Source organism: Hippichthys cyanospilos, chromosome 9 (assembly GCF_059441005.1).
Source record: "Hippichthys cyanospilos isolate Australia breed blue-spotted pipefish chromosome 9, RoL_Hcya_1.0, whole genome shotgun sequence".
In the NCBI taxonomy this organism is placed as follows: Eukaryota; Metazoa; Chordata; class Actinopteri; order Syngnathiformes; family Syngnathidae; genus Hippichthys; species Hippichthys cyanospilos.
Window position 1 is genome coordinate 22,920,986 of NC_142377.1, and position 26,093 is coordinate 22,947,078.

Sequence of the window (26,093 nt, forward strand, 5' to 3'; positions counted from 1 at the left end):
GATCGATACCTTGCGACGCGTCATAAGTCACAACTGCGACCCCCCCAGCCGCTGAAAATAAATCAATTGTTGCGCTCACAACGAAGCCGGCGCTCCGGCTGCTGAGCCGCGTCACATGACCACAGGCGTCAGTAGAGCCACGCCTACGCTTATTTTTCCTTATTATGCAGTATCAAGCAGGGGGGGTATGTGGTGTTTGTGCAGGTTTTCTGTAGGTGGCAGCAAATTAATTTCATGCTTGCTAATACTGTGGCAAACAGTACATCATTTCAAATTAAAAGCAGACTAATTGGAACGTGAAGCAACATTTCTCAATCTCTATTAAAAGACTACAAGAAACCCTGGGGATTACTTCAGGGGTACATGAGGTTTGAATAAGCTTTCTGCAAATGTGAGCAAATCTAATTTCACGCTTTTTAATTCCATGGCAAACTTTACATCTTTTCAAATTAAGAGTAAAGTGATTGGAACATGAAACAACTTACTCCCGAATCTCAAATGTGTTTTCGGGTACCCCTGGGGGTAGGCCAAGTTACTTCAGGGGTATATTTTTGCCGTGATAGAAACAGTACTATCGTTCCTTTTTAAATTAAGAGAAAATCAATTGGAACATGAAACTTATTCCTCAATTATTTTTTTTTTGTGGTCGCCTCCTTTAGGCCTGTATGCATATTTCTACTTGATGATGATTTTTTATTTTTTTCTTCTCGTCATGATCCCGCAATTCAAATTGAGGACAGACGTGATGTCACTGCTTGATTTGTTTTCGACTCCGGTGGGACGCTTGAGTTACTCAAAGGCAATCAATAATCAATCAAGGGTGAGATGCTCCTCCTTCAATAATTGTCGTTCCCTTAGGAAATCATGCCAAGCAAAAAAACAACGCCCGAAAAAACTCTTATCTCCGTGCTTGTGGAAAAGGGCGATCACATCATAATTGGGAGTCGCCGTTCTACTTTCAGAATAAATTAAGTCTGAGGCCTTGGCCCACTTTCACTTAAAAAAAAAAAAAAAAACTAGGCTGAAAGTGTAAAAAAAAAAAAAAAAAAAAAAAAAAAAGAAAACATTTTTTCATTTACTTTTTATTAGCATTGTGGCTTTTCTGGTTATGTTTGCTAGTTAGCTTTTCTGGTTAGCGAAGTTGTGGTTAGCAGTTTAACTAAGTGACCTGTTGACCGGTTAGCCAGTTAGCGTGTTAGCCCGTTGATGGGTGACTTCCCGTTGTGCCCCGCCAATGGGTTGAATAATTTAGTATTTTTTTATTTAGTATTTTTGAATCGATGGGAAACCTGAAATGTTTTCCGACCGGTGTTTTTCCGGCTCGCCATTTAGCGGCGTCAACTTAGCTGGATTTGCCCGTCCGCTAAGCTGCTGGGCTCATTTGGTTGCTGCCGGTGCTTTTGGGGCTGGGAGGCCGCACGCTCGCTCGCACGCACGCACGCACGCTCGCACGCGCGTGCAGCTAGCTACCTGGTAATCCATCATGACAGCCTACGTTACGTAACATTTTTATCTGCACGCCGACACCAAAATGAGCTTAACTTCTGCCTTTCTTCATACACGCATTGTGCGTGTGTGTATTTGCCCTTGCTTTTTGCTACATGGCGGGGACCCGGTCCCGCTCCCTTTTACTATCTTTCACTTGACCGTTTTGATGGACCCCACAAGATCAGACTTTTTCAAAAGTTTTCAAACGCCGGCCTGTTCCCGAGTGGGCCGGACCAACAAAATCATGCTGTTTGTTTATAGAACTTGAATGCAACAAGTTCAAATTTACTATGTACTGTAGTATATAGTATGCACTTAAGTATCGAATCAAGCGTTTTCGATGAAATGTCCAGACGTTAAAAAAAAACGTGAAAATACGCTCTTGGCGTTGAATGAGTTAATATTGTCCAAAATAGTACAAGCACAACATCACTATTAATCCTAAGACATTTTTTGCTCGTTTTTTGGCTTGCTGGTTTTCATCTGGGGGGCCGGATTAAACCCTTTTGCGGGCCGCAATCAGCCCCCGGGCCACAGTTTGGATTTTTGTTGGGTAAACCAATCTTTTTCCATGGTTAAACTTGGAGTATTTGCAAACCATGTCCCCACTATTACACAGCGACTTCCTTGTGTGTGTGGACATTTTTTTGCGTGTGTGTGTGAGCGTCGGACGTCTTCCAGAGACGTTCTGTGACGTCAACGCGACTGCAAACGGCGGTGAAAAAAATGTAAACATTTGATTTTTTTGCCGAAAGCCAAGATATTCTCGGGTGATGAAGAACGGCGCGAGACTCGCTCGCCTAACCTTTCCGACGCGCTCCAAATAGAAAAATCAGCATCTGTTTCCGTCCCGCCGTCAGCTGATCGGGACACGTTGGCGCGGTTACCACGGCGACGCCTTCTATTTAGTTTTCGCCTCATTATTAGACTGCCGTTTTTATTTTCCGGCGCGAGTACGTCATAAGTATTGTAATGTTTATATTTTTGGGGGCGATAAGCCACACTGCTATAAAAGCTGCAGCGGCAGAAATTGAGCAAATAATTGAAATCAGAAAACATTTCAAGTTTTTCTTCTGTTGAAAGCAATCGGATCCGTTTTATTCTTTACTCTGCGAAAGTTTTCATTCGGCCCGTGAGATGATGTTTAAGAGCAGCTTGGCGGAAAATCTATTCCCTAGCGGGCCGGACCAATAATAAAAAAAAAAAATATATATATATTTTTTTCTGAATCTACCTTTGATGCTAACCTTCCTTTTGAAAAGTGAGAAAAAAATAGCCTTTCTTCCCGCGCGCCATGTAGCCACCTCAGAAGACGTCCTTGTTTGTGTTGTCATCATTGTGCTTCTCCTCCAAGCCCCGCCCCTTCCCCCGCCCGCCCGCCATTGGCCGCCCCGCTCTCCCTCATTCCCGGCAGACTCCCCTCTCCGTCTGAAGCGAGCCGAGCGAGGGATCCGGGACCAGCGTCGCAGGCGGACGGGCGGGCGGGCGGGCAGGCAGCAGGCAGGCAGGCAGGCAAGCAGCCGAGCTCCCCCGCCGCAAAGGTGCGCGCTTTCCCGCCATGGCGTCGGCGCGGCTCCAGGGGCGCTCCTAAGACCGGCCGGGTCCCGCTCCGGGGGGGGGAAAGACGAGCATCCTCTATGAGAGCTCTCCCGGCTCGCCCCCCTCCTCCTCCTCCTCGTCAGTGACTCGCCTTTCCCGGCCGGCTTGGGGGGGTCTGCCGCCGCGGGGGGCAGCCCAGGACCGCCGTGCAAGACGCCGCGCGCCGTACTCCGCGTGAAGAATGCCCAGCAGCCGCGCTTGGCCAAGCCGGCCGACCCGGGCCCGGCCCCGGGCGGGGGCGGCGCCGGCGCCGCCGGCCTCTACATGGAGCGCTCGCAGAGCCGCATCAGCCTGTCGGCGTCCTTCGAGGCGCTCGCCATCTACTTCCCCTGCATGAACTCCTTCGACGAGGACGACGGAGGTACGTGCCCGCCCGCGCGCGCGCGCGCCTGCCAGGCCTCCGTTTTCACATTTTCGGACCGCGAACCGCGCCGCTTTATCGAAACTGGACTGAAAATGGATTTCCCTCACGTTCGCTGCGGGAGAAGCGGCAGATATTCCCGCACGAGGGCGGTTGATATTTCAATTCCAAACTTTTTTTCTCAAACTGCCCGGTTCCGGCGACATTGACCGAACCAACCCGCATGTTTCGAAATAAGAGCAGCGGCAACGTATTTCCAACGTAACGCGCGCAGGTTTTTAGAATATCCTACCAACGCAACAGTAATGCGCCCGATCTCATGTACTGGTACCCCATAGTGTTGAGTAAAATTGCACCTCAGACTCGATGAGTCTTCATCACTCTTATTTTGTTTACTGGACAATTGTTTGTTTTTCTTTCAAACTGCCCGGTTCCAGGGCATATCATATCATGCCGTTGGCGTAGACTGAACATACCTGCATGTTTCAGCATCAACATATTTCCAAAATAACACCATTTTTTTAAACTTTGTTTCAAACTTGTTTTTTCCAAGCAGCTTCTGCATGTTTAGAAATAAGAGCGGCAGCAACGTATTTCCAAAATAATACTGACACGTTTTGGATGGTTAGAATACTGCACCGGCACAACAGTAACACGCCTAAAGAAAGCTTAGCAGAGGTTAGTGGTGGAGATTGCGCCCTGGTGGCGAGTAAAATTGCACTTCAATTTTTGGAAGGCATCTTCGTCTTCTCCCTCTCTCGTTGTTTAGCAGAAGAATGCCCCCTTTTGTATGTTTCTTTTCGTAGTTTTTCCCGCTTCCAGGAACATCATACCAGCATACCTGCACATTTAGAAATAAGAGAAGCAGCAACACCAAAAAAATCACACCCACACACTGGGATTTGAAGAATACCGCGCCAACACAATAGTAAAATGCCCGATGGCAGTTCATTCCATTTTTCAATGGCATCTTCTCTCTCGCTTTGTATCCCTTGATGCCATGTGTATGTTTTTTTGCCCTTTCAAAAATTTCAAACTTGAGCCGGTAAAAGAAAAACCTAGTTTATTAGTTAAATGTGGAATTAAAGAAATCAATGTTTTATTAGATTTGTCTTTAATTAATTAAATGTGTCATCAATTAAAAGAATGTTTCATTTAACACCTAAACATGGGATTAAAAAATCAATATTTCAGTAAATGTGCCATTAAATGAATTTGTTAAGTAGAGTTACCACTGTACGTATTGACAGTTTTAAAATAGCTGGCACGGAAGGAGTTTGCTTCAGCGGATCCTTGTTTAGCCCGGGTCGACGCTGCCGTCGAGATAGGTGCGGACGGCCGCCATCTTGTCTTTTAACCCCCCTCCCGTGCGACCCCCCCCCCCCCCTCTCCCGGGGGAGCAGACCTCCTTTCCCGGCTCTCCATTCTTTACTCCTGACTGTTTTGGGTCGCCTCGCCTCGCCTCGCCTCGCCCCCTCCTCTAGCCGTCCCAGCTCCCGCGCTCGCCGTGCGCCACGCCCCTTGCGTCCCTTTTTCTCTGCGAAAAAAAGGAAAGGAAGATTCTTTTTTCAACCTTTTCGGAATGCGCCTACTCGGTCGGCTGCAATCGGTTTTGTGCAACGACGGTAAAAACGCCGGTCCCCACCATGTGGCAAAAACCAAAAGCGCTCACTATCGTAATGGTGGACGTCCCATCGACTTTTCCTAGCCCCTAATTTTAAGCGTAACAACAGATTACCCCATAGACGTCCAAGTCAAGTTCATTTTCTTTTCAAATGAAGAGCAAATGAATTGGAACACATTCCTACATTTCAAATAGTGGTACAAGAAGACACTGCCTGAGATTTTTAGTTTTTTCAGGCATCCCAAGTCCATTTTTTTATGCCTTGATAGGAAGAATACATTTTGGGTGATGATTGCAGAGAGAGACATGTTTTTATTTAACATTTCCAGCGATCATGTCCGCACGAGCATTTAATTTACTTAAGTTTAGTATGGGGTCATGCCAAGTGCTTCCTGTGTGATGTCGTTGCTAAACTGCTAACGACGCTAACGTCTGACACGACGGGCAAAATTGGTATGTTTTATATGTTTATATACACGTAAGTAGAGGTGCCACCCAAAAGAGGTCTGAAACCAAAACGGTCCCCGCAAATGCAAGAGGTTCCCCACAAAGACAGTCAAAGCTGGATTTTGGTCCCCACCATGCAGCAAAAAAAATGCACACACATATGCGTGTGTATCAAAGTCAGAGTGAGTGTGTGTGTGTGTCCTGGATGAGAGTCTGCTTGTCCCATTTTCGGCGTGTGTCACTGTGAGTGTGTGTGAGCCATAAAAAGGAGACACTTGTGTCCTAAAAACAAGGTTGCATACACCACTATGAGCCAGACTACACACACACACACACACACACACACACACACACGCATTTCCACTCACAGGACACCTTGCTCGCTCCCGGAACGTCGTGCGTGTAGTCATTTTGCCAGTCGATAATGTGTGCGTGAGTGTGTGCTGTTTTTGTGTGTTTTCTGTGTGCGGTTTTGCTTTTCATTCGTTTTGTGTCAACTATGTTGGGGAAAATGATTTACGGCGGCAGAAAAAATGGTTTTCAAGGTCAGCCGGTGAAACGAGATTTTGAAAAACTCTTGCAGTGGTTCTGCATAGGGTACGTGGCGATGTCACGTTCCAACAGGGTTTCTGCAGGGCTTTTTCATGCCAGGACAGGAACAGTTCATTTGCTTTTTTTTCAAATTAAGAGCGAACGGATTGGAACACGAAGCAACTTATTGCTTAATGTCAAACAGGGGAAGGAGTACCTCTGGAGGCGCACGAAAACACTTTTCTGGTTGCGGAAAGTCTAATTTGGAACTGTTGTTTGTTTTTCTTTTCAAATGAAGCACAAACCAATTGGAACATGAAACAAGGCGTTGCTAAATTTCAAACAGGTATGCGAGATTTTTTTCAAGTATCCCCCAAATCTATTTTTTTGAATGCCTTGACAGGAAGAATCGATTTTTCTTTTCAAATTAAGAGCAAATGAATTGTAACTGATTGCTCAATCTCAAATAGGCGTTTTCAGCAGGTAACAGCAAATCGAGTTTAATACTTTTTAACGCCCCGGCAGGAAAGGAACAGTACTTTTTTTTTTTTTTCTTTTCAAACCAAGAGCAAATTCAATGGAACACAAATGGATTGCTGAATCTTAAACGGGCGTACAAGTTCCCCGGGAAGTACGCGAAGGCGCTGAAACGTGGAGATTTTGTCTGGGTTCCCGCTGTTAGCGGGAAGAGTTCAGGTCTCCTTTCAAATGAAGAGCAAACTAATGGGAACGCATGTGTGCGCGCAGCGGACGCGGACGGGCGCAAGCTGAAGGGCGCCATCCAGAGGAGCACGGAGACGGGCCTGGCGGTGGAGATGCCCAGCCGCCCGCCCCGCCAGGCCAGCCACGAGTCCATCGAGGACAGCGTCAACAGTTACGGCTCCGAGGGAAAGTCAGTACGCCGGCGCCAAAAACAAACAAAAAAAAAGACCTTTTTTTCCTTTGACTTTCAATCCTATTTTCCCATAACGCAACACTTTATTGACTTCCTGATTCCCGACTTCTTTTCTTGGAGCTATTTATGCTATTTACAAGTATTTTCTTTAAAAAATACAAAAACTAGAAAGAATACATATATAATATGAATATACTACTAGTAAATATAATATACTAGTCAAATAGTAATATCACCTGAAATGTAACTATAAAATAGAAAAATATTATAAAAATAATGTCTTTTGTTTTAATATTATGTCCAGTTGGCGTTTTTTCCCATAATGCAACAGTTTGTTGACGTTTACATCGAGAAGTATTATTTTAGCATTTGGCTCGCGTTATGTTGAAAATTGTTTACGTGTATTTTTCTATCAAAAATACATATACCATCTAAAATCCAACAGTAAAATTATAAAATATAAAACTATAATGCTATAAAAATACGATTTTTTAGTTTTGATATTGTGTCATTTGGAATTTTCCCATAATGCAACAGTTTGTTTAGTTTCTTTCTTTAAGCAGTTGGCCTGCAATATGTTTGAAAATGTACATATACTTTGTTTAAAAAATACTAAAACTAAAATACATCATGCAAATCTATATCAAAATAAATAACTATAAAATAGAAAAATACATGATAAAAAAATAGTCTTTTTTTTTGTTTTGCTCAGAGATAGCAATACTGTAAAAAATACACATCACGCACATTTCACATGAAATATAATAATGAAATAAATAATCATCTAAAATTTGTGTTATCTGGTGAGCCGACGGCTATGCGGCTCTCTTTTGGAGCCAAGGCTTTTGCGTACACTGGAGGCTTATGACATCACGGGCGAGTACGGCAAACGCCGCCGCCGCCGCCGCACGCACGCACGCACGCCCCCGCCGCTTGCTGACAACCTGCCAATGAAATCCTGCACTTACATAACGGGGGGGAGGGGGGATGGGGGGGGGGGGGTGATTGCACACGCTCCGTTTTGGATTCTATTTATGGCCCAGGAAATTTTGGCTCCAAAAGTGCAGCAAAACATCAAAGCGCCGCGGGAGACGCAGGTGGGCGGTACCCAAGGGACGCCCGGCAGCCCATTGGCTAACCAGCCATGCCGGGAGCCAATGACGAGGGAGACGCTCTCGTTGGGCCTCCAAAGCGGCAAAACGCTCAAACTTTTCCCTTGAATTTTTTTCCCCCCTCAAAGAAACGCTCGCAAATATACAAGCAGTTCCTCAAAGAAACATGCATTCTTTTTGGGAAAAAAAATATTATTCCTGTATATTCGTGCCCTTTTTATCAACCTTTTTTATGCCTTTTGTCCCAAGAATATCCTCGTTTATTTGATTATTCCCTCAAAAGTTTTTTTTTTAAAGTACAATTTTTTGCAATATTTTTCTCAAACAAATATATTGTTCCTGTCAAGTTATGAGAAATTTTGGATGAGGGATGGACTTTCCTTTTATGAATCCAAAAAAAGGGCGACATCGTTCTCACGTTTATCTGAGAGTTGCCCCTTACAATTCTCACACATATTCGTTATTAAATTTTATTTGAAATAAATCAGATTAAATAAATTCATAATAAATACAGGAAAGAATGAAATAAAATTGTCACGAATGTTTCATTCATTATATCTGGAATGAAATCAATGTTTCATCAAATGTCGTTCATCATTTATTCATAAATTTAAAAAAAAATCTTCCTCACATAAGCCGAGCAGTTAAGTAGATCTGTCACATAATGTCATATTTGCAAGAAAATAATCATGAAAAGTGGATCAAATATGACCTTGGATATGCGTGAGATTTTATTATTCGTGTCATTTTTCTCGCGTAATCCCCGCAGCCGTGTTGTAATCTAAAAATGTAATCCCCTCTCCCTCCCTCGCTCGCCGGGCTAATCTTGATGCAATTTTTGCATTGTAGACAGCTCGTGTATACGTTGATATAATAAATAAAACATGGGTGTATTTATTTAAAACAACAAAGGTCGTATTCTTTTTTAGTACAAGCGCAGCATCACTATTGATCATAAAACGCCAGCGTTACTTTTATTCATAAAACCTTTCATATACTGAAAAAAAATCCGCTCAATTTTTTACGTTACATTGCAAACTCATCACGCGGGCCGGATGAAACCATTTGCGAGGCAGAACTAGCCCGTGGACCGTCTAATAAAGTAGACACACGAGGGAAGACGAAGGGCTTTTACTCGCGAGGAGAGGGACAAAGATTGTCACAGATTGTCTAGCATCTGCTCCTCATTCATTCAATTCTTAATTTTTAGTGCATCCCTATTCATCATAAAACAATAATGTTGCTATTAATCATAAAAGATCTCAAGTTGTTCATATTTTGAAAAATATTAGGGCAACATTTTTTTTTTTAATATCTGGGCCGTCATTCGTCAGGCGCCGTTCTACTTCTGTCTGCGGGCATACTAATCGTTTTTTTCTGTTTTAGTACTTGCAATCCGAGTTAACAACATGTTTGTGGTTCTACAGTTCCACCGCAATTGAAACAAAACACGGTAATATAAGTGTAACACGAAAACAAAGCCAACTAAGGGCTATAATACGCCATTAGATTTAATATAGAGGACGAGAGTGCGATAAGCAATCATGTCCACCGGATGGCATTATCATGCTTTACGTGATATTCAAATGACGGATGTCAGTTCTCGTTCATAACTGCCTGGCCTACAACTACAGAAGACGGCTTCATTAAGATTTGTCGAAATTGAATCCGTCACATACACCGCAAGTGAAACCAAGTATTGCTGAGGTTCAATTGACTAAAACACTTCTTTAAGTACTTCCGTTTTGCATTTCCTGGCCAGGAGCCAATCAGAGAAAGAATGCGAATTTGCTCCGCATTCATTGGTGGCTTGAAACGCATCCCGCAACGCTCTCATCGTCAAGACGACGAAAGTTGCCGACGGCCGGTCTGACAATTACAATTTCCCGCACGACGGGGGCGGGGCACGGGCGCCCCTCGGACCAACGAAAAACTGTAAATTGCCCACCTCTGATCAATATCTCCATATATTTATATCTATATATATAAAAATACCTGACTTTGTAAGGACGCATTACACGCAGCGAGCGTGGGCAGCTGCCGCTTTGCTAATCGCCAAATGTAAAATCTTAAAAGCGCAGCGTACAGGACTAATCTCAGCTAAGTGATTTTGTTGCCCGGAGGCTGTAAATGATCCTGGACTAACGAGCGGCAAGATGCCGCGCGCTTCATTTCGCGGCCGCTCCGATTGCTGCTTCTTGGTTTTTCCCGTGCCAGAATCCTCTCACAAATATCCGCCAAACATCTGCCCGCGGCGGCCGAATATCGGCGGGCAAATATCTGACGTTGTGTGCGTTTTTTTTTTTTTTTTTTTCTCTCAGCCTCAACTACAGCGGCATGTGCCTGGCCTCCGACGCCCAGTTCAGCGACTTCCTGGACGGGATGGGGCCGGCCCAGTTCGTCGGGCGCCAAACGCTCGCCATGACGTCCATGGGTGAGTTAGCGTTTAGCGCGTCAGCGCCAGGAACATTTCTTTGCCTTTGCCGACACGAAGCTCGCGTCCGCTTGTCGCTCCCGCAATCAACGCTAGAGGGCGCCTGAGTGGCTCACTTTCGCGGCGGGGGGGCGGGCCTCCGTTTTGGAGGTGTGGCCAGAGAACAGAATAGAATAGAACATTTCTTGGCCTTTTTTAACTGCTACGCAACGACAGTGGGGGCGTTTCTTCCGTATCTCCTGTGTTGATAAAATGAACAAGAAATAGAATCAATCATATATTTTATTTGTTTTTATTACATATCATCAGATATATTGTTAGATATTGTATATGTTTTGTAGGTATTATAAGTTATGTCTTATTTATATACAGTAGAATAAATAATATAACGTACCCATACTCCTCCGTACTTAACTCATTCAATCCCAAAGACGTATTTTTAAGAGTCCATGCATTCAATCCCAGGTACTTATTTCTAGTTTAGTTTTTTCCATTTTTGGGGAGTATTTGGTTCAATGACAGATCTCAAATGGCTATTGTCATTTGAGAAGATTTTGTCAATGTCCCTTATTCACTTAAATACATAAAGTATCCATTGTTTCAGCATTCACTTCATAATTGCCTTATTTTTTTAGTGTACTTGGCTTTTTTTTCATGTATTTTTAAATATATTACTTGTTTACTTGAGTATTTAAAGTACTTAAAGGTAATTGATTACTTAGATGCTTAAAGTATGCTAAAAGAATGAATGATATGCTAATAAATGATGACCATCCAGGCTAGGTAAAAAAAAAAAGATATACACACACACACACACACACACACACCGGCGTAGTTGTGACCATGTGAAGGCGCGACTGCGCGCAGGCGACGTGGAGATCGGGCTGATGGAGAGGAACGGCTGCCTGGAGGTGGAAGTGGTCCAGGCCAGAGGACTCACCATGAAAACGGGCTCCAAGGCGCCACCCGGTAATTCCGCCGCTTCTATTGTGTAACGGCAAACTATCAAATCTGCGCGCTTGCATAACGCCGCCGCGTTGCGTAACAACGGAGCGGCCCGGGCCCAAAAGGACGCCTTCAAAAAAATTGCCATTTTATTTATTGGGAATTAAATGAAGTCTCCGCTACAATCATTTTTCATTCATAAAAAAATAAATATAAGAATATTCATTTGTGTATCAGAAAATATGTATTCAGTCTTTACTGCATGTATTATGCATAACAAGTTTTGTTTTTGCCCGTAGCCGCCTACATCAAAGTGTACCTGCTGGAGAACGGCGCCTGCGTGGCCAAGAAGAAAACCAAGTCGGCCAGGAAGTCCCTGGACCCGCTTTACAACCAAGTGCTGGTTTTCTCGGAGAGCCCTCAAGGGAAGGTGGTCCAGGTGGGCTTCGCCGGCTTACTCGACCCGTTTCCCCTTTGGCTCAACTTTGCTTCCGCGCCCCGCCCCCTCGCGATCGCATCCCCGGCTTGAGTTCGGTAAGGGTCGGACCGAATCGGGCTCGGTTTCCCGTGCCTTTTCGGGCGTGACTTCCAGGGACCTTTTGTGGGTCTAGTCATGTCACCGAATTTCATACCGCCAAGTTCAACTGTTGTTGCCCGAAATTCAAGGACCCGTGGAAAGGTTTTAGCGTGACGTCTGCAAATGACCAATTTGCCGTGTCTTTGCTTCAATAGACTTTGGCTTCAGGGGCTGAATTCCCCCCCCCCCCCCCCCCCCCCCCCCCCCCCCCCCCAAATTCAATGTCCCGTGGAAGCTGCCAACAGGAGCCTAACATGGCCACTTCAAACCAAAATGGCCGACATCCTGTGTGTTTTCAGACATGGCTTCAAAAGGCTTTTTTGTGGCTCTGCTCAATATGAGCCTGTCTACCAAATTTCATATTGCCAAGTTAAATTGGCTTGAGGGGCTGAATTTTCCCCCCAAATTCAATGTCCCGTGGAAGCTGCCAACAGGAGCCTAACATGGCCACTTCAAACCAAAATGGCAGACATCCTGTGTGTTTTCAGACATGGCGTCAAGAGGCTTTTTTGTGGCTCTACTCAATATGAGCCTGTCCACCAAGTTTCATATTGCCAAGTCAAATTGGCTTCAGGGGCTGAATTTTCCCCCCAAATTCAATGCCCTGCAGAAACTACCAGCAGGAGCCTAGCATGGCCACTTCAAACCAAGATGGCCGACATTCCGCGTCTTTTTAAGTATGGCTTCAAGAGACTTTTTTGTGCCTCTACTCAATATGAGCATGTCTACCAAGTTTCATATTGCCAAGTCAAATTGGCTTCAGGGGCTGAATTTTCCCCCCAAATTCAATGCCCTGCAGAAACTACCAGCAGGAGCCTAGCATGGCCACTTCAAACCAAGATGGCCGACATTCCGCGTCTTTTTAAGTATGGCTTCAAGAGACTTTTTTGTGCCTCTACTCAATATGAGCCGGTACACCAAATTTCATAACGGCAAAAGCAAGTGGCTCGAGGGGCTGAATTTCCCCCCCAAATTTAGAAGGAGCGGCAAGAAGCTGATTGACTTTCATGTGTTTGTTGCGGCGCCGTGCAGCTCATCGTTTGGGGCAACTACGGGCGCATGGAGCGCAAGTGCTTCATGGGGGTGGCCCGCATCCTATTGGAGGAGCTGGACCTGAGCCGGACGGTGATTGGCTGGTACAAGCTGTTCCCTACCTCGTCCACGGTGGAACCCACCAGCGCGCCCCTCATGCGCCACTCCTCGCAGATGTCACTGGAGAGCTCGGCGGAGCGCCCCTGAGACCCAAGGCGGGCCCCCCGGGCCCCGCCGGACTAAATGTCCCGCCGCCTCCCGTTTGGACCAACTCCACGCTGCGGGCTCAGCGCGTCACGTCGTCTCACGCCCCGTCTTCGTTTTCTGTTGGCTCAAGGCTTCGCGGGCTTTTTTTTTTGGGGGGGGGGGGCACTTTAGCGTAACTCTTATATGCACCCTTAAATGCAGTAGGAGGGGTACGGGAAAGCGATCGCAATTTAATCATGCAAAAAAACAATTCATTAAGACGGTTCAAGTCATTTAGGAAACAAAAAGGGAACAATTTACACCGTTTCCCCCCAAAAATTCCGTTTGAGTAAAATACAAATTTCAAAGGTTTATCAAGAAAAAGAACAGCTAATGTTCTCTAAAACAATCTTATTCCTGTAATAATACTCCTGTTCTAAAAAACTGTATCAACGCAGGGCCGTCACGTCACATGAAGATATGTCCCTATCATCAGCCCGAAAAAATTTCATCCTTCTGAAAATGCCCAACAACAAGAAATTTCTGACTTTTTTTAAAAATATATTTGAATGTAAATGTAGCTAAGTGCCAGCAACCACAATGTAAACGCAATTGGAACTAAATATAACTAAAAGCAAAAAAACAACAAAATTGTTTACAAATGTATCAAAATTCACCAATGCAAGAAAGGTGGCATAAAAATGATTTTATATTACAAACAAAAATCAATTTACAATATATATATATATATATATATATATATATATATATATATATATATATATATATATATATATATATATATATATCAAAATCAAAGCAAACTTATAAAAAAGTTAAAAATGACATATATTTGACATCAAGGTAAAATGATAAACAAGTGTGCAAAAAATTCATTCACAAACCTATAAATTTACAAATATATGAATGTATAAAAAAACAGCAAAAAACTACATCACAAAAAAAACAAAAAAACATGGTTAGCTAACATTAGCAGTACAGTAATCTTGTAGGCTAACCACACACGTCATCAACTTGTTTTTATTTTGGCTAATAACGGCTAACCATTGCTAACGTGCCAACTTTGACCAGCAAGTGTCTTTCTTCACTTCATCGCAAGGTAGCGTCACGTAAAAGCCGCCGCGACGGCTCGGAAAATTCCCCAAGTTAGCCGTTAGCATCACTTTAGCGTGAGCAAAGTTGCGGTAGTGGATCTTGGGCACTTTAGCGTTCTTCACACGATGTAAATATTTACGACGGTGAGCCAAAGGATTTGGGCGGGAGACGTGGGAATGCTAGCTTGTAGCATCAGTCGCTAGCATCTGCATGCAGTCTAATGCGCAGTTAGCACGGCGAGGCTAAGCTAAGGGACATAACACAATGTAGCGTATTTGTTAACCGCTGTTTTTTTTTTTTTTAACGATTCAAACGAGCAAAAGTTTCTAATGTCTTCGTGGATTTGATTTTAGGAAATGTTTCTTTTTTTTCCCGATTAAGTTTTGGCCTCAGGTTTGCCAGTAGCAGCACTGCAGGGAAATGGTTGTTATTATCATAATTGTTATTGTTATTACGTTTGTATGAAAAAATCATAAGCTACATTGTGAAAAGCAATAAAATCCCAAAACCGACGTCATCAAGGCGGTTTGCGGCTAGATTTAACATCCGCCCCCACGCTAACATGCTAGCTTGTAGCCCGAATGATCATCATTCTATTAGCATATGGAATCACAGCTTTTTTTTTAAACAACGCAAAGAGATCGATATAAAATACAACAGATGTAGAAGTTATTATATAAATATTTAATATATTTATGAAAAGATCTAAGGATTTTTTGTGGGTTTTTTGTGCCAAAACATTTTCTGAGAGAATCCCGTTTACAATTTAATATACTTCGTAATTATTATTATTATTATGGTTACTCCAAAGTCACCCAATGTCATCTAAGTTTTTTATTCCTAAAAGGGCAAAACGTACAAAATTTCAAGCGAATGTGGAGCGCCGCTCTGTTTGATTTGAGCGCTAATATGTAACGAGGAGGCCTTACGCGCACGGCGGCCATGTTGCCTCTGAGGACTAACATCATTGAAAATGTAGGGGGAAAAAAATGAAATGCTAAGCATCAAATTTCATGAATACGAATGAGAGTAATGATTCCTAAAAAAATGTCATTTTCTTTCGACTCGTTACTGATCGTTTGAATGCACATGAGCATATTTTGTGACTTGGATTAAATAAAATTACAATGGGAAACAAGACATTGCGAAAAGTGTTTTTATTCCAGTACTATTTGCGATTGCACAAACCACATGCTTGTCTGAGCTGGATAATTGTCCAAATTGGGAAGTTTGTTCCCCATAATGCCATGGGGTCAAACAAACAAACAAAAAGAAAACTTTTAGCATTTGACCTGCACCATTCCAACGGGTTTAAAATGAAGGAAGTGCTCATTGTTCGATAGTCGTTTCATTATGACCGTCGATGCCCCGTGGCGTTATGGGAAAAGGCATATCGAAAAAAAAGTGTACAAACCCCATCGTCCTCTGAGCTTGATGAATGTCCACTTTGGGAAATTCCCATTAATACCTCCAGTACTTTTAAAAAGACTTGTGTGTGGGCTAAATGCTAAAAACGTAGCATTTTTACCCATAATGCCATGTTGCTCATTTTTATTCTTGTATTATTATGTCAGTCAAAACCCCATGGCGTTGTGGGAAAAATGCTATGTTTTTAGCATTTAGCCTCCAAATCCATTGGGACGAGTCCACGTTAATCGCCCCAAACTTTGTGGAACAGGGATTGATTATTAGTATCGGTCATTTTGACGGTTATACATGCCCATCGATAAATAGCGCATGGCATTATGGGAAAAATGCTCTGGAACGAGTCAGCGTTGTGTACTCCACGCTTTGTTTATGGCTCATTTTTCAATAGTTATATTCTTATGTCCGTCAATCCCCCGCGGCATTATGGGAAAGGTGCTAGCTTTTCAACATTTAGCCTACGAGTCCTTCGGAGCCTTCGGAGCCGGCAAAGTTTTCTCCGCATCGGCAACTCCGTGACTTTCGTAACAGGGATTGTTTATCGGTCCTTTTTATTAAGTCTGTCACTATCCCGCGGTACGACGGGAAAGATGCTACGTTTTGAGCATTTAGCCAACAGGCCCGTCGGAAGGAGCCGGCAACGTTGGCGTCCCGTCGGTAGCTCCGAGCTTCCGTAAGAGGGAAGACGAGGACGAGCGAGCCCCTCTGGGAAGAGGGCGTGGCTCCCGGTCCCCGCGGCGGGCGCCGGCGTCAGTCCCTGACGGTGATGACCACGTGGTCGTCTTTTCCCTGCCACAACATCTCGCCCTCGAAGTCCAGCATGTTGTGCTTGCGGCAGCGCAGCAGGATGCCCACCACCTTGTCGGAGATTTTCACGTAGCGCTCGAAGAGGCGCCCGAAGGTGACGGCGGTCCCGCCCCGGCCGTCCCGGAAGCCCATGTCGCGGATGATCCACACCATCTCCTCCATCTCCCTGCGGACGTGCTTGTGGGCGCGGTCGCCCCGCTCGGCCGTCTTGGAGCCTTCTTTGGGGCGGCCGTAGCCGGCGTCGCCCTTGCGCAGGCGCAGGCTCATGGCGTAGTCGTAGTCGAAGTCCTCGCTGAAGGGGTTGAGCCTCTGGTTCTCCGTGTGCTCCTCGGACCACTGCTGCCAGCGGGTCTTGATGTCGCCCATGGCGGCGATCTTAATCTGAGGGGGAGAGGACACGATCGGCCTAAGAAACAGCAGAGGTGGGCGACTTTTGCCGCCTCGACATTCGACCGGGCCCCGCCCCCTTTCCGTTATCTTCGCTCCAAAAGGCCAGGCGAAATTATAACCGTTGGTCCGTCTGTGTATATTTGCCCAAGGCATTTTTTTTCTTTTTTATAGAAGTTTGAAGAAAAAAAAGAAACTTTGTTCGAGCCCGAAAGGGTTGATACAGGGGACGAGAGTGCAATTAGCAATCGTGTCCACCGGATGGCATTATCATGCCTTACATGACTCTCAGGTGGTGGATGTCGGTTCTCGTTTATAAGGGCCGGCCCTGCAACTATAGAAGACGGTTTTGTCTAAATGTGTCTGAATTTTATCTGTCACATGCACTAAGAGTGAAACAAAGTATTGCTGAGGTTGAATTGACTAAAAACGCCTTTAATTAGGGAATTGAAAAACTTAGTGATTGGTGATTAGGATCGTTTTGAAGCTACTGCAGAGATGAGCTAATCATTCGAATCGGGTGTGTTGGAGAGAGAAAATCGGAGAACATGTAGGATGCCGGCCCTCGAGGATCGACACCTACGCCCTACTGATTCGTGGAACTTTCCATCGCTCGGACCGGCGTCCTTTTGGACAGCATCCAAATTGGCCCGTGGCTGTTTAGGTAGTCCACGGAACGGAACGTCATCCGGGGAAAAGGTCTCGTGTTTTTGCCCTTGGTGACGCACTAATTGAAAGTTAACGTTTATGTGACTTTGAAGGTCCTTTTTTCAACCAGCTGTCAGCTGTCCCTCAAAGCCGTTTTCACCTCCTGCTGCACCTGAAGGTCACGCGCGAAAACGTGTCGTCCTCGGGCTTTACTGACATTTTACGGTTCCATCTCGTGTATTTGGATTTTTTTCTTGCCGTCGGTGGAGGCAGCATCGGCGGCGGCAGGCGGCCGCGTTTGCCTTTTATGAGACAACGCGACTGGCGTGCCAGCTTGGGGTCAGGTTACTCCAAGAGACGTCAGAGTGACGGCGGCATTTTGTGCGGGAATGTTTGCCCCCTTCCGCAGGAACCGGAAGACGACGATGTAGTACCAAGCCGCCCTACGGGGTCGCGCTCCGTTAAATTGTTGCCGGGTTAAAGCGGCACGCCTGAAAATATCAAGCTTTTCATCTCCCGTTACGTCACCCTGCTCTGGAATTGCATGATGAGGTTAGGGCTCGTCCTGTGATGTAACGCTAGCGTTCAATGCGCCACCAAAAAGTTGTAACGGCGACGACGGCTCAACCTCTATGACGTAACCGCCCCGAGTTAATCCTATGCCGTCACAGTACAATGTAACAGTGCAACATCATGCTATGATTTGCTACAATATTTCATGTAACGCTATAACGTGACGCCACGTGGTAACACGAATGCTACATTATAAGTCTCCAATGTAACGGTACAACATAACACTATGATGTAACGCAACAACGTAATGTTACGACGTTACGATGCAAGTTAGTGCTACGACCCAATGCTACAGTGCAATACTAGACTGTAACACAGCAATGTAACACGGCAATGTAACGCAAAAACAAATTTCTATGATATAACACCAAAGCGCGATGCTCCAATGTAACGTTACATGGTAACGGTACAACAAAATTCCATGACGCAACGCTACCATGTAACGCTATGATGTAACGTTACGACGTACGCGACAACTCATTGCTTCAAACGAAGACGACAATGCAACGCTACAACGTAACGCGACAATGCAACGCCACGACACGACAAGCGTCTTGTGGGCCCCACCTTGGGCCCGCGGCCGCCTTTTTGACACTTGACATCGTGGGTTTCCGCCTTGGCGTCGGCGATCTCGCCGGGCGCCACCTCATCCCCCAGGCCGCTGTCCTCCGTCTCCAGGCTGCTGCTCCTGGAGCTCGGCTTCCCGTCCTGCAGCATCAACTTCCTGTCGTGGATGAGGCCGGCGCCGCCCCCGCCCCGCAGCGCCCTGATGTGGCGCCGCCGCGTGGGCGACTCGTTGCCCAGGAAGGGCTTGCTCTCCTCGGGGCCCGACTCCATCTTCCCGCGGATGGCGTGGACAAAATCCCCGCCGCGCTCGGTGAGTTTGGGTCGCACGCTTTTCCAGATGGAAACGCTCCGGATGGAACCGGCGTCGCCGGAGGGCGTTTCTTTGGGCTCCGCCGCTTTGAGCGCGGGCCGGCGCTCTCGGGTGTCCTCCCGCTCCGCCGAGCAGGGCGTCCACCCGGCGGGCGCGGCGTCCTGCTTGTCGGCGTGCTCCTTGGCCCAACCCTGCCAACTCTTGGCCAGGTCGGCCACCATGGCGGCGCAACGGATCCTCCTGGCGGCCCGCTTGCTTTGGGGGCCGCTCATCGTACCCCGGGGGGACGCCGCTCGGTCCCGCCCCGAAGGAGGATGCGGCAAATCCGCCGCCCGGGCCCGACGGGCTCCTCGGCTCGGCTTCGGGATCTTCGGCGGGACGTCGGCGAGCCTTTCGGATCGTCGCTTGCTCACTCGGTCACTGGGTGAGACGCCCGCTCGGGGCCCTTTAAATAGAAACGCGGGGGGGGGTGTGCGTGCGCGCGTGTTCCCCGGGGGCAATGTGAGATGTGAAATCCGGAACGGTAGCGCATGCATCTGTACAAACACGCTCTCGCGTACACACTACACTACAATACACACAACAAATCAACACACACAAATACACCATATGCGCAACAAATACATAGACTTGCACACGCAAACGCGAGTTTCTCTATCTTAGTGGGGACATCCCATTGATTTCATACATTTAAACCAAATCCAATTCAAAGCTATTTTCTAAAAACAAGTCTTGAGGGTTGGCATCCAAAATGGTTCCTGCAAGTGCAAGAGGTCCTCACAAAGATAATTAAACCCGGGATTTGGTAAACACACTCAACACTTGGACACTGCAGACAAGACAAACACACACACACACACTGTGCGACAAATACACAGCCACAAGGACATTCAAACTTGCGGCCCGCGGGCCGGTTCTGGCCCCGCAACGGGTTTATTCTGGCCCGCGAGACGAATTTATAATACAAAGTGAAAAAATGAGCAGAATTTTTTCAAATAAATGACCTACTTGAAATGTTTATGATTAATACTAATCTTATTGTTTTGCTTGTAACATTTGGGATGGTTTTCAAAAAGAATAACACATTCAAAGTTGTTATTTTAAAGTTATACAACTATAGGCTATACCATGATTTTATTGGTCCGGCCCGCTTGGGAATCGACTTTCCTCCATGCGGCCCGCAAGCTAAAACGAGTTTGGACACCACAGACATAAACAAACATAGACACACACGCACACACAATTTGTGTATTCCCGCGTGAGGTCACAGAGAATCTAAAAATGACTCCCACCTGTCAGCTGGAACCCAATCAGACTAATTCCAGCACAGGCGGACGTGCGTGCGTGTGTGTGTGTGGATGAATTTTTCAATTGTTGGTCCCACACACACACACACACACACGCACTCGCTGCATTTCTATGGGTGCACGACTGTAACTATTAGTGTGCATTGACGATATGGAGGCTCATGTTTGGCGTTATGAGGAGATGTTTTATATAGAGCATCTATGATATCATGGAATCACGTGATCTTCTTTGTACATTAATCAGTAATGACACAAAGAAGTCTTCTTATAGAAGCAAACAATTCTCTCTACGCTTCTATTTGGAGTTATATTGTGCATCGTTATCCGTGTGCGTTTTAGCTTCAAACGCTCTCCCAAATTTCCGCAGCGATTGCCAATATCCAAGTGGGTCGTAGCTGGCTACGCTTTCCATCATATGCTCCTGTGTGGCCGCGTACTAGTTTCGAGTCCGACGCCAGGATGTTTCGCACATCATAAGCGCGTACCCCGAAATAGAGCAGAGTGGTCCTGGCTGCGGGTTGCACGTGAGGCGGAGCTAAACGTGACCCCGCCTACAGGTCACCTTCCAGTTTTTTATTTAAAAAAAACATTCCCTTGTGGCTTTACTAATGCATGCGGCGTATGACGTCACATTTTTCAGGCACTTAATTGAACTACTGTTTGATGGAAGTGATGGAGTGGCCATTCTGACGTGCATCCCAGGTGAACTTTAGGTCCTAAAGCCACGGAAGACTCCATGTTGGTTCTGTGTATGTGTTGGTGCACAAAAGTAATGAAGGCACTTTTTTTCCTCCTCAATATAGAGCTTTATTATCAACATCAAAATTGTAACGAAATGCAAGCGTGGATTCCTGCTTCTGGTGCTTTGGCGCCATCTCGTGGCCACGGTCGATCGTGTCTGCTTCTGCAACGTAAGGTTAGCATTCATGTCACACGTTAGGATTTCGTTTGACAACATTCTTCAAACAACATGCAACAATCGGGGCAGCGCTCCATATTTCGTTGTGTACTTGCGCACATTACAGGGAAGGCATTCCAGTGTTAAAACAACAACTAAATATGAACAAAATAGAGTTACAGTAAGTACTGTACCCGATATTTGAAATATGCAATGATAAGTATCGTTCCCATCCATTTTTGTTTTTTTCTGGGATGATAGTGTTGTGGCAGGGTTCTCTTCCAGCACAAAGCCATTGTGGATGGGCCGAGTGTGGAATGGGTAACACCGCTGCCTCTGCTCTGCCTCCTGCACCAGCGCAACCGGAACCAGTATGGAAAACCGGACCGGACTGGCGGGGAGGCTCTCCTTGCAAAAACATATTCAAATTCTAATACATTAAATGGTGGGCTTTTTTTTTTTTTTTAACAACACAAAACGAAGCGTTTGGGCAAGGGTGGGGGGATTTTTTTTATAGGGTGGATTCAACATTTGATAAAACTCATTCGATCACCATTTTTTTTTACGTTATTTTAAAAAGTTCAGACATTCAATCCTAGGTGCTTTTTTACAAATTAAAAGTTTTTGGCTGAAAAATGTCTAAAAATTACGGCTTAGGTAATCAAGTACTAGAGTGATTCCTTTAGGTAATCAGGTATTATAGTGATTTTTTTACGTACAAAATTACGTAATATTTTGGTGTAAGCCGTTGCTTACTTTAGGTAATAAAGTGCTAAAAGTAATCAATTACTTGATATAGTAATCGGTTACTTTTGCGCTCGGTTGCCTAAAGTGATCAAAAACGGTCAAAAACTTAAGTCAATACCTTGAGTAATCCATTACTTTATTTGGTACTAAAGTAAGTGCATACTTAAGTCCTTAATCCACTTAGCATCGGTAATTTTAGACATTGCTAAAGCCAAATACTTGATTTGAAAAAAAAGCACATGGAATTCAAAGTTCGAATGCATTTAGTTGCTTAAAGGACACTAAGAAAAACGATCTACTTGAACACACCACGTGCTCCCTTGATTTGGAGTCAACTAAAGCAGCACGGCAACACCCTTTCAAATCAACGTTATTATTTTTAAATCATTCAAATACCACTAGAAAGTAAAGTCGCAAAGTTGGGTTTGAGAAATATACTTACTTTATTTGCAGAAAGACCGAACGTCTTGGTACAACGTGAACTCGAGGAGACGAAAAAAAAAAAAAAAAGTTGCCAGGTTTCTCGGATACGCATGCGCACTGTACAAGTAGAAAGCGCCGGAGTTTGATTTTTCAGAGCTGGCAACTTTTAATGACGTCACAATACGTAGCCACCACTCAAAATCATGGCGGATGAAGTGGAGCAGGTCTGTGGATTCATTCGCTTTTTTCATATTTCCGGCTCACGAGGCTCATTTGGGAAGCCTCGCCACAATCAGAACCCCGAAACCACGTCGTCTTTATATCGTCTGGACGCCCTTGTCTTTAGTTGTGGTTTTTTTTTGTGTCGTTTAGCCTGGCGACAGCACGGTGAACATGCTAGCTTAGCCGCGTTAGCTTTACGTTAGCATGTCGAACTGTGGTTACAAGAATGCATCATTCCTTTCACAAGTATTAGCAACGGCAATATTTACTATATTGAGTAATATAATTCACGTGTCTAGTTTATTTTGAATATCTACACTTGTGTCAATGCAAAATTAGTTAACTTTTATTTGAGCATGCAAAATAAAAAATGCCCTTTTCTCGACACTTGTTGGAATATTTAGAAATATTTGATAATAAATGAATATTAGTGACGTTTGAGCATGTAAGAAGTGAAATACCGAGAATATATTAAATAAATTAAAACGAGTCAACACAAAACCATTCTAAAAATATAAACACTTTTTTAAGCAAATGCAAAAACAAGTCAACATAGAATTGAAATGAATTTACACTTATTTTCTTTTACATTTCAAATAATTTCTTACAATTTATTCTAGTTATTCATATTTGTTTAACATGCTCCAATCAGCAGCGCTCCCGATTATATTGTATACCAGCTACGCAAAGACAATTAAGGGCCTTCCTTTCTAAATTTCTAGTCACACACATCAGCCGTATTTAATTTGAATAGAATACGTTTGCTTTCGTTGTCATTGCACAACAGTATACAACAGAATTTGGAGCATCGCTCTGATTGGTGCATTTCAACAACAAACAATAAATAGAATTTTATACCTAGCACTATAGTATCATTCCAGTACCAGGAAAGAATTTGAACATGAAAGCACATGGAGTTACCTTGCGTATGGAATGAAGCCTTGTCCATGTTGTCCACGTGAAGATCTTTCGTCCGTGCCGTTTAGCAACCGAGCACCAACACGGTAGAAGAGCCCCTCGACCTGATCCGCCTCAGTCTGGACGAGAGAATCTACGTCAAGATGAGGAACGACCGAGAGCTGCGAGGACGGCTGCACGTATGCCAGACACGCAAACTCAAACGCGCGATCGCAACACACACTCACAGAGACGCATGTCAAAACACAAGCGAAAGACCCCTCACACCCCGTTCCACGCACGCGCACCCTTTGCCGAGCTTTCTTTGCGGATTGTATTATTTTGCTGCGCGTCAGGCTTACGATCAGCATCTGAACATGATCCTGGGAGACGTGGAGGAGACGGTGACCACGGTGGAGATCGACGAGGAGACCTACGAAGAACTGTACAAGGTCTCCGCGCCGCTTATACTGTACCGCGATTGGCTAATGCGTGGCTTCTCCAACTTTTTGGAGTCGGGGACACCTTTCATTGCAAATGTTTACGAAAAAAAATGAAGCCAAATACATATATATATATATAATATAAGCAGCTGATTCAATTTGACAGGTATACTTGTTAATTTTCAGCTATAAGGAAGTTTAGAAAACAAAAATATTCATTGCACGCCTCCTTATAACGAATATTTTTTTTTTTATTAACAGTCAACCAAGAGGAACATCCCCATGCTGTTTGTCAGAGGCGATGGTGTCGTCCTGGTGGCGCCGCCCCTACGAGTGGGCTGAGCACAGGTGGCTTCAATTTTTAATTTTTTTTCCCAAATTGAAGCTGAGATAGTTTGCAGTCCTTTTTTTGTTTTTCCCATTTTGAGACGATTGGATTTTTTTCTGTCGCGTGTAAATTTTTGTTAATGTCACCAAACGAGGAACCCAACAATGGCCACGATGTGCTGTTACGAGGTTGTGTTCAAATAAATGCCACTTGATCACAAAAATGGTTCATGTTCACGCAATAATTATGAGAACAATAGAATAAATGTGATGCGTTTTCACAATAGCAGCCTCATGTCTTTTTAGTTTATCGACGACTATCCAAATTTCTGACATGTGCAATTAGAGTTTTCACAAAAACAACCTCAAATAATCCATTTTGATTTCCTAGCAGACAAAAGGTTCAAATTGAAATATGAGCGTGGCAAAGTTTTGAACGTCCTCAATTTTTGAGCTACCTCCAATTATTGTACATGTATAATTTTGATGGTGATTAGGTTTCTAAAGACAATATGTCCATTTCAATTTCAGAAACATAAGCCTAGTTTTGTGAAAACGCATCTGAAATAGTGACTATGATGATACTGGTAGTTACAGGGCTTCTTTTGTAGTGTTGGGTTTGGACCACTAGAGGGAGCCACAAACCCTTTTAACAAGAGCAGGTAGGTGCCTATTTGAGCAACGATTTCATTTACGATTGAATGCGCTTACAAAATCGATGTCCGAATTACTCACTCGCAACCAGTATGGAGCTCCACCGATTGACTATATAGCGAGGAACTAACTTTTTCTTAGACCTTTCTAAGAGCACTCCAGTTTAAAAGAATATCATTATTTATCAATTAAATATTAAAGGAACCCTAACCCGCAAGTCAAATTGCAACCAAAGACCTTCAAATATGTTGTTTTGTTGCGTTAAAAACAGTTTCTGGAATTATTGGATGAAATTGCGCATTCTTTTCAGAAAACCCACTTTTTTTGTGATTCGTCCCCATATAAATTGCCCTAAAATTGGAGCATTTATAGCATATCAAAATTTCAAATGGGATGTTATTAGAATGTATTGTAAAAATAGCATTTGTAACTGAAATTTTTTCGTCCACTAACAATGAAAACTCACGGTGTATGCGCCATATAGTGAACACTAGATCATAAGGCGCATCAATCAATGATCAATTTTCATATATAATGAATTATGAGGTGCAAAAAATAGAAGTTACAGTAGGGGCTGGGCTTGCCTTATGCATCCACTAGATGGAGCTGCACTAAAGGGAATCTCAACAAAACAATTAGATACGTCAAACTTTTTTCATAGACAATCCAAAATGAATAACGATGATTTGTGGAAACTGCTATTTGAAGAATGGTTAAAAAAAAAATCCTCTTGATTATATTCACGGATCAATACCGAGACCAATCAAGAGTTTAAAAGAACAGAACAATAAATGAATGTATTTTTTCATCCCCCAAAAATGAAAACACGCGGTTTATGCGCTGCGTAAGGCACGCGGTCAGCTTTTGAGAAAATCGAAGGCCTTTAGGCGCGCCTTATAGTGCGCAAAATGGGTGGCAAGTGCCGCCCTTATGAAATTCCTCGCCACCCCTGTTGCTACTCCTGACGGCAATCAATCAATCAACACCGAATTCAAAAATGTGCCATCAACATTCCGTTTTTGTCTCCGTAGTGCGTATAAAAAGTTTGTTTGGAATTCACGGGCCGTTGCCGCCCCGGGTGCCCGCCGCCGGCTAGCCTGCGAGCTCAATA

At 44.4% G+C, this 26,093-nt stretch overlaps 3 protein-coding genes and 1 long non-coding RNA gene across 5 annotated transcripts; 2 read left to right on the forward strand and 2 right to left on the reverse strand.

Annotated features, from left to right (window-relative positions):
- Nucleotides 1-1,163: 1,163 nt before the first annotated feature.
- rims4 (regulating synaptic membrane exocytosis 4) lies at nucleotides 1,164-15,487 on the forward strand. Of its 2 annotated transcripts, XM_088423107.1 has the most exons (7): nucleotides 1,164-3,448; nucleotides 6,798-6,942; nucleotides 10,379-10,491; nucleotides 11,359-11,460; nucleotides 11,736-11,875; nucleotides 13,046-13,149; nucleotides 13,220-15,487. In XM_088423107.1, coding segments are annotated over exons 1-7 (702 nt in total). In that variant the 5' UTR covers nucleotides 1,164-3,351; the 3' UTR covers nucleotides 13,221-15,487. The 2 variants fall into 2 exon arrangements, with proteins under 2 accessions (XP_088279233.1, XP_088279232.1); XM_088423106.1 differs by having other exon boundaries at nucleotides 1,212-3,448; nucleotides 13,046-15,487.
- Nucleotides 15,488-15,978: 491 nt separating this feature from the next.
- On the reverse strand, nucleotides 15,979-19,447 carry abraa (actin binding Rho activating protein a). Its single transcript, XM_088422344.1, has 2 exons — nucleotides 18,755-19,447; nucleotides 15,979-16,960 (listed from the first exon to the last, which is right to left on the reverse strand). The coding sequence occupies exons 1-2, from the start codon at nucleotides 19,334-19,336 to the stop codon at nucleotides 16,523-16,525; spliced, it is 1,020 nt and encodes a 339-aa protein (XP_088278470.1). The 5' UTR covers nucleotides 19,337-19,447; the 3' UTR covers nucleotides 15,979-16,522.
- Nucleotides 19,448-21,159: 1,712 nt separating this feature from the next.
- LOC148419578 (uncharacterized) lies at nucleotides 21,160-22,542 on the reverse strand. The gene is made up of 3 exons (XR_015866505.1): nucleotides 22,459-22,542; nucleotides 21,464-21,677; nucleotides 21,160-21,275 (listed from the first exon to the last, which is right to left on the reverse strand). It is a non-coding gene; the product is annotated as an uncharacterized LOC148419578 (long non-coding RNA).
- Nucleotides 22,543-22,605: 63 nt separating this feature from the next.
- lsm3 (LSM3 homolog, U6 small nuclear RNA and mRNA degradation associated) lies at nucleotides 22,606-24,554 on the forward strand. The gene is made up of 4 exons (XM_088422345.1): nucleotides 22,606-22,663; nucleotides 23,648-23,758; nucleotides 23,915-24,010; nucleotides 24,263-24,554. Exons 1-4 carry the CDS (start codon nucleotides 22,643-22,645, stop codon nucleotides 24,341-24,343), a joined length of 309 nt encoding a protein of 102 aa, XP_088278471.1. The 5' UTR covers nucleotides 22,606-22,642; the 3' UTR covers nucleotides 24,344-24,554.
- The last annotated feature ends 1,539 nt before the right edge of the window (nucleotides 24,555-26,093 follow it).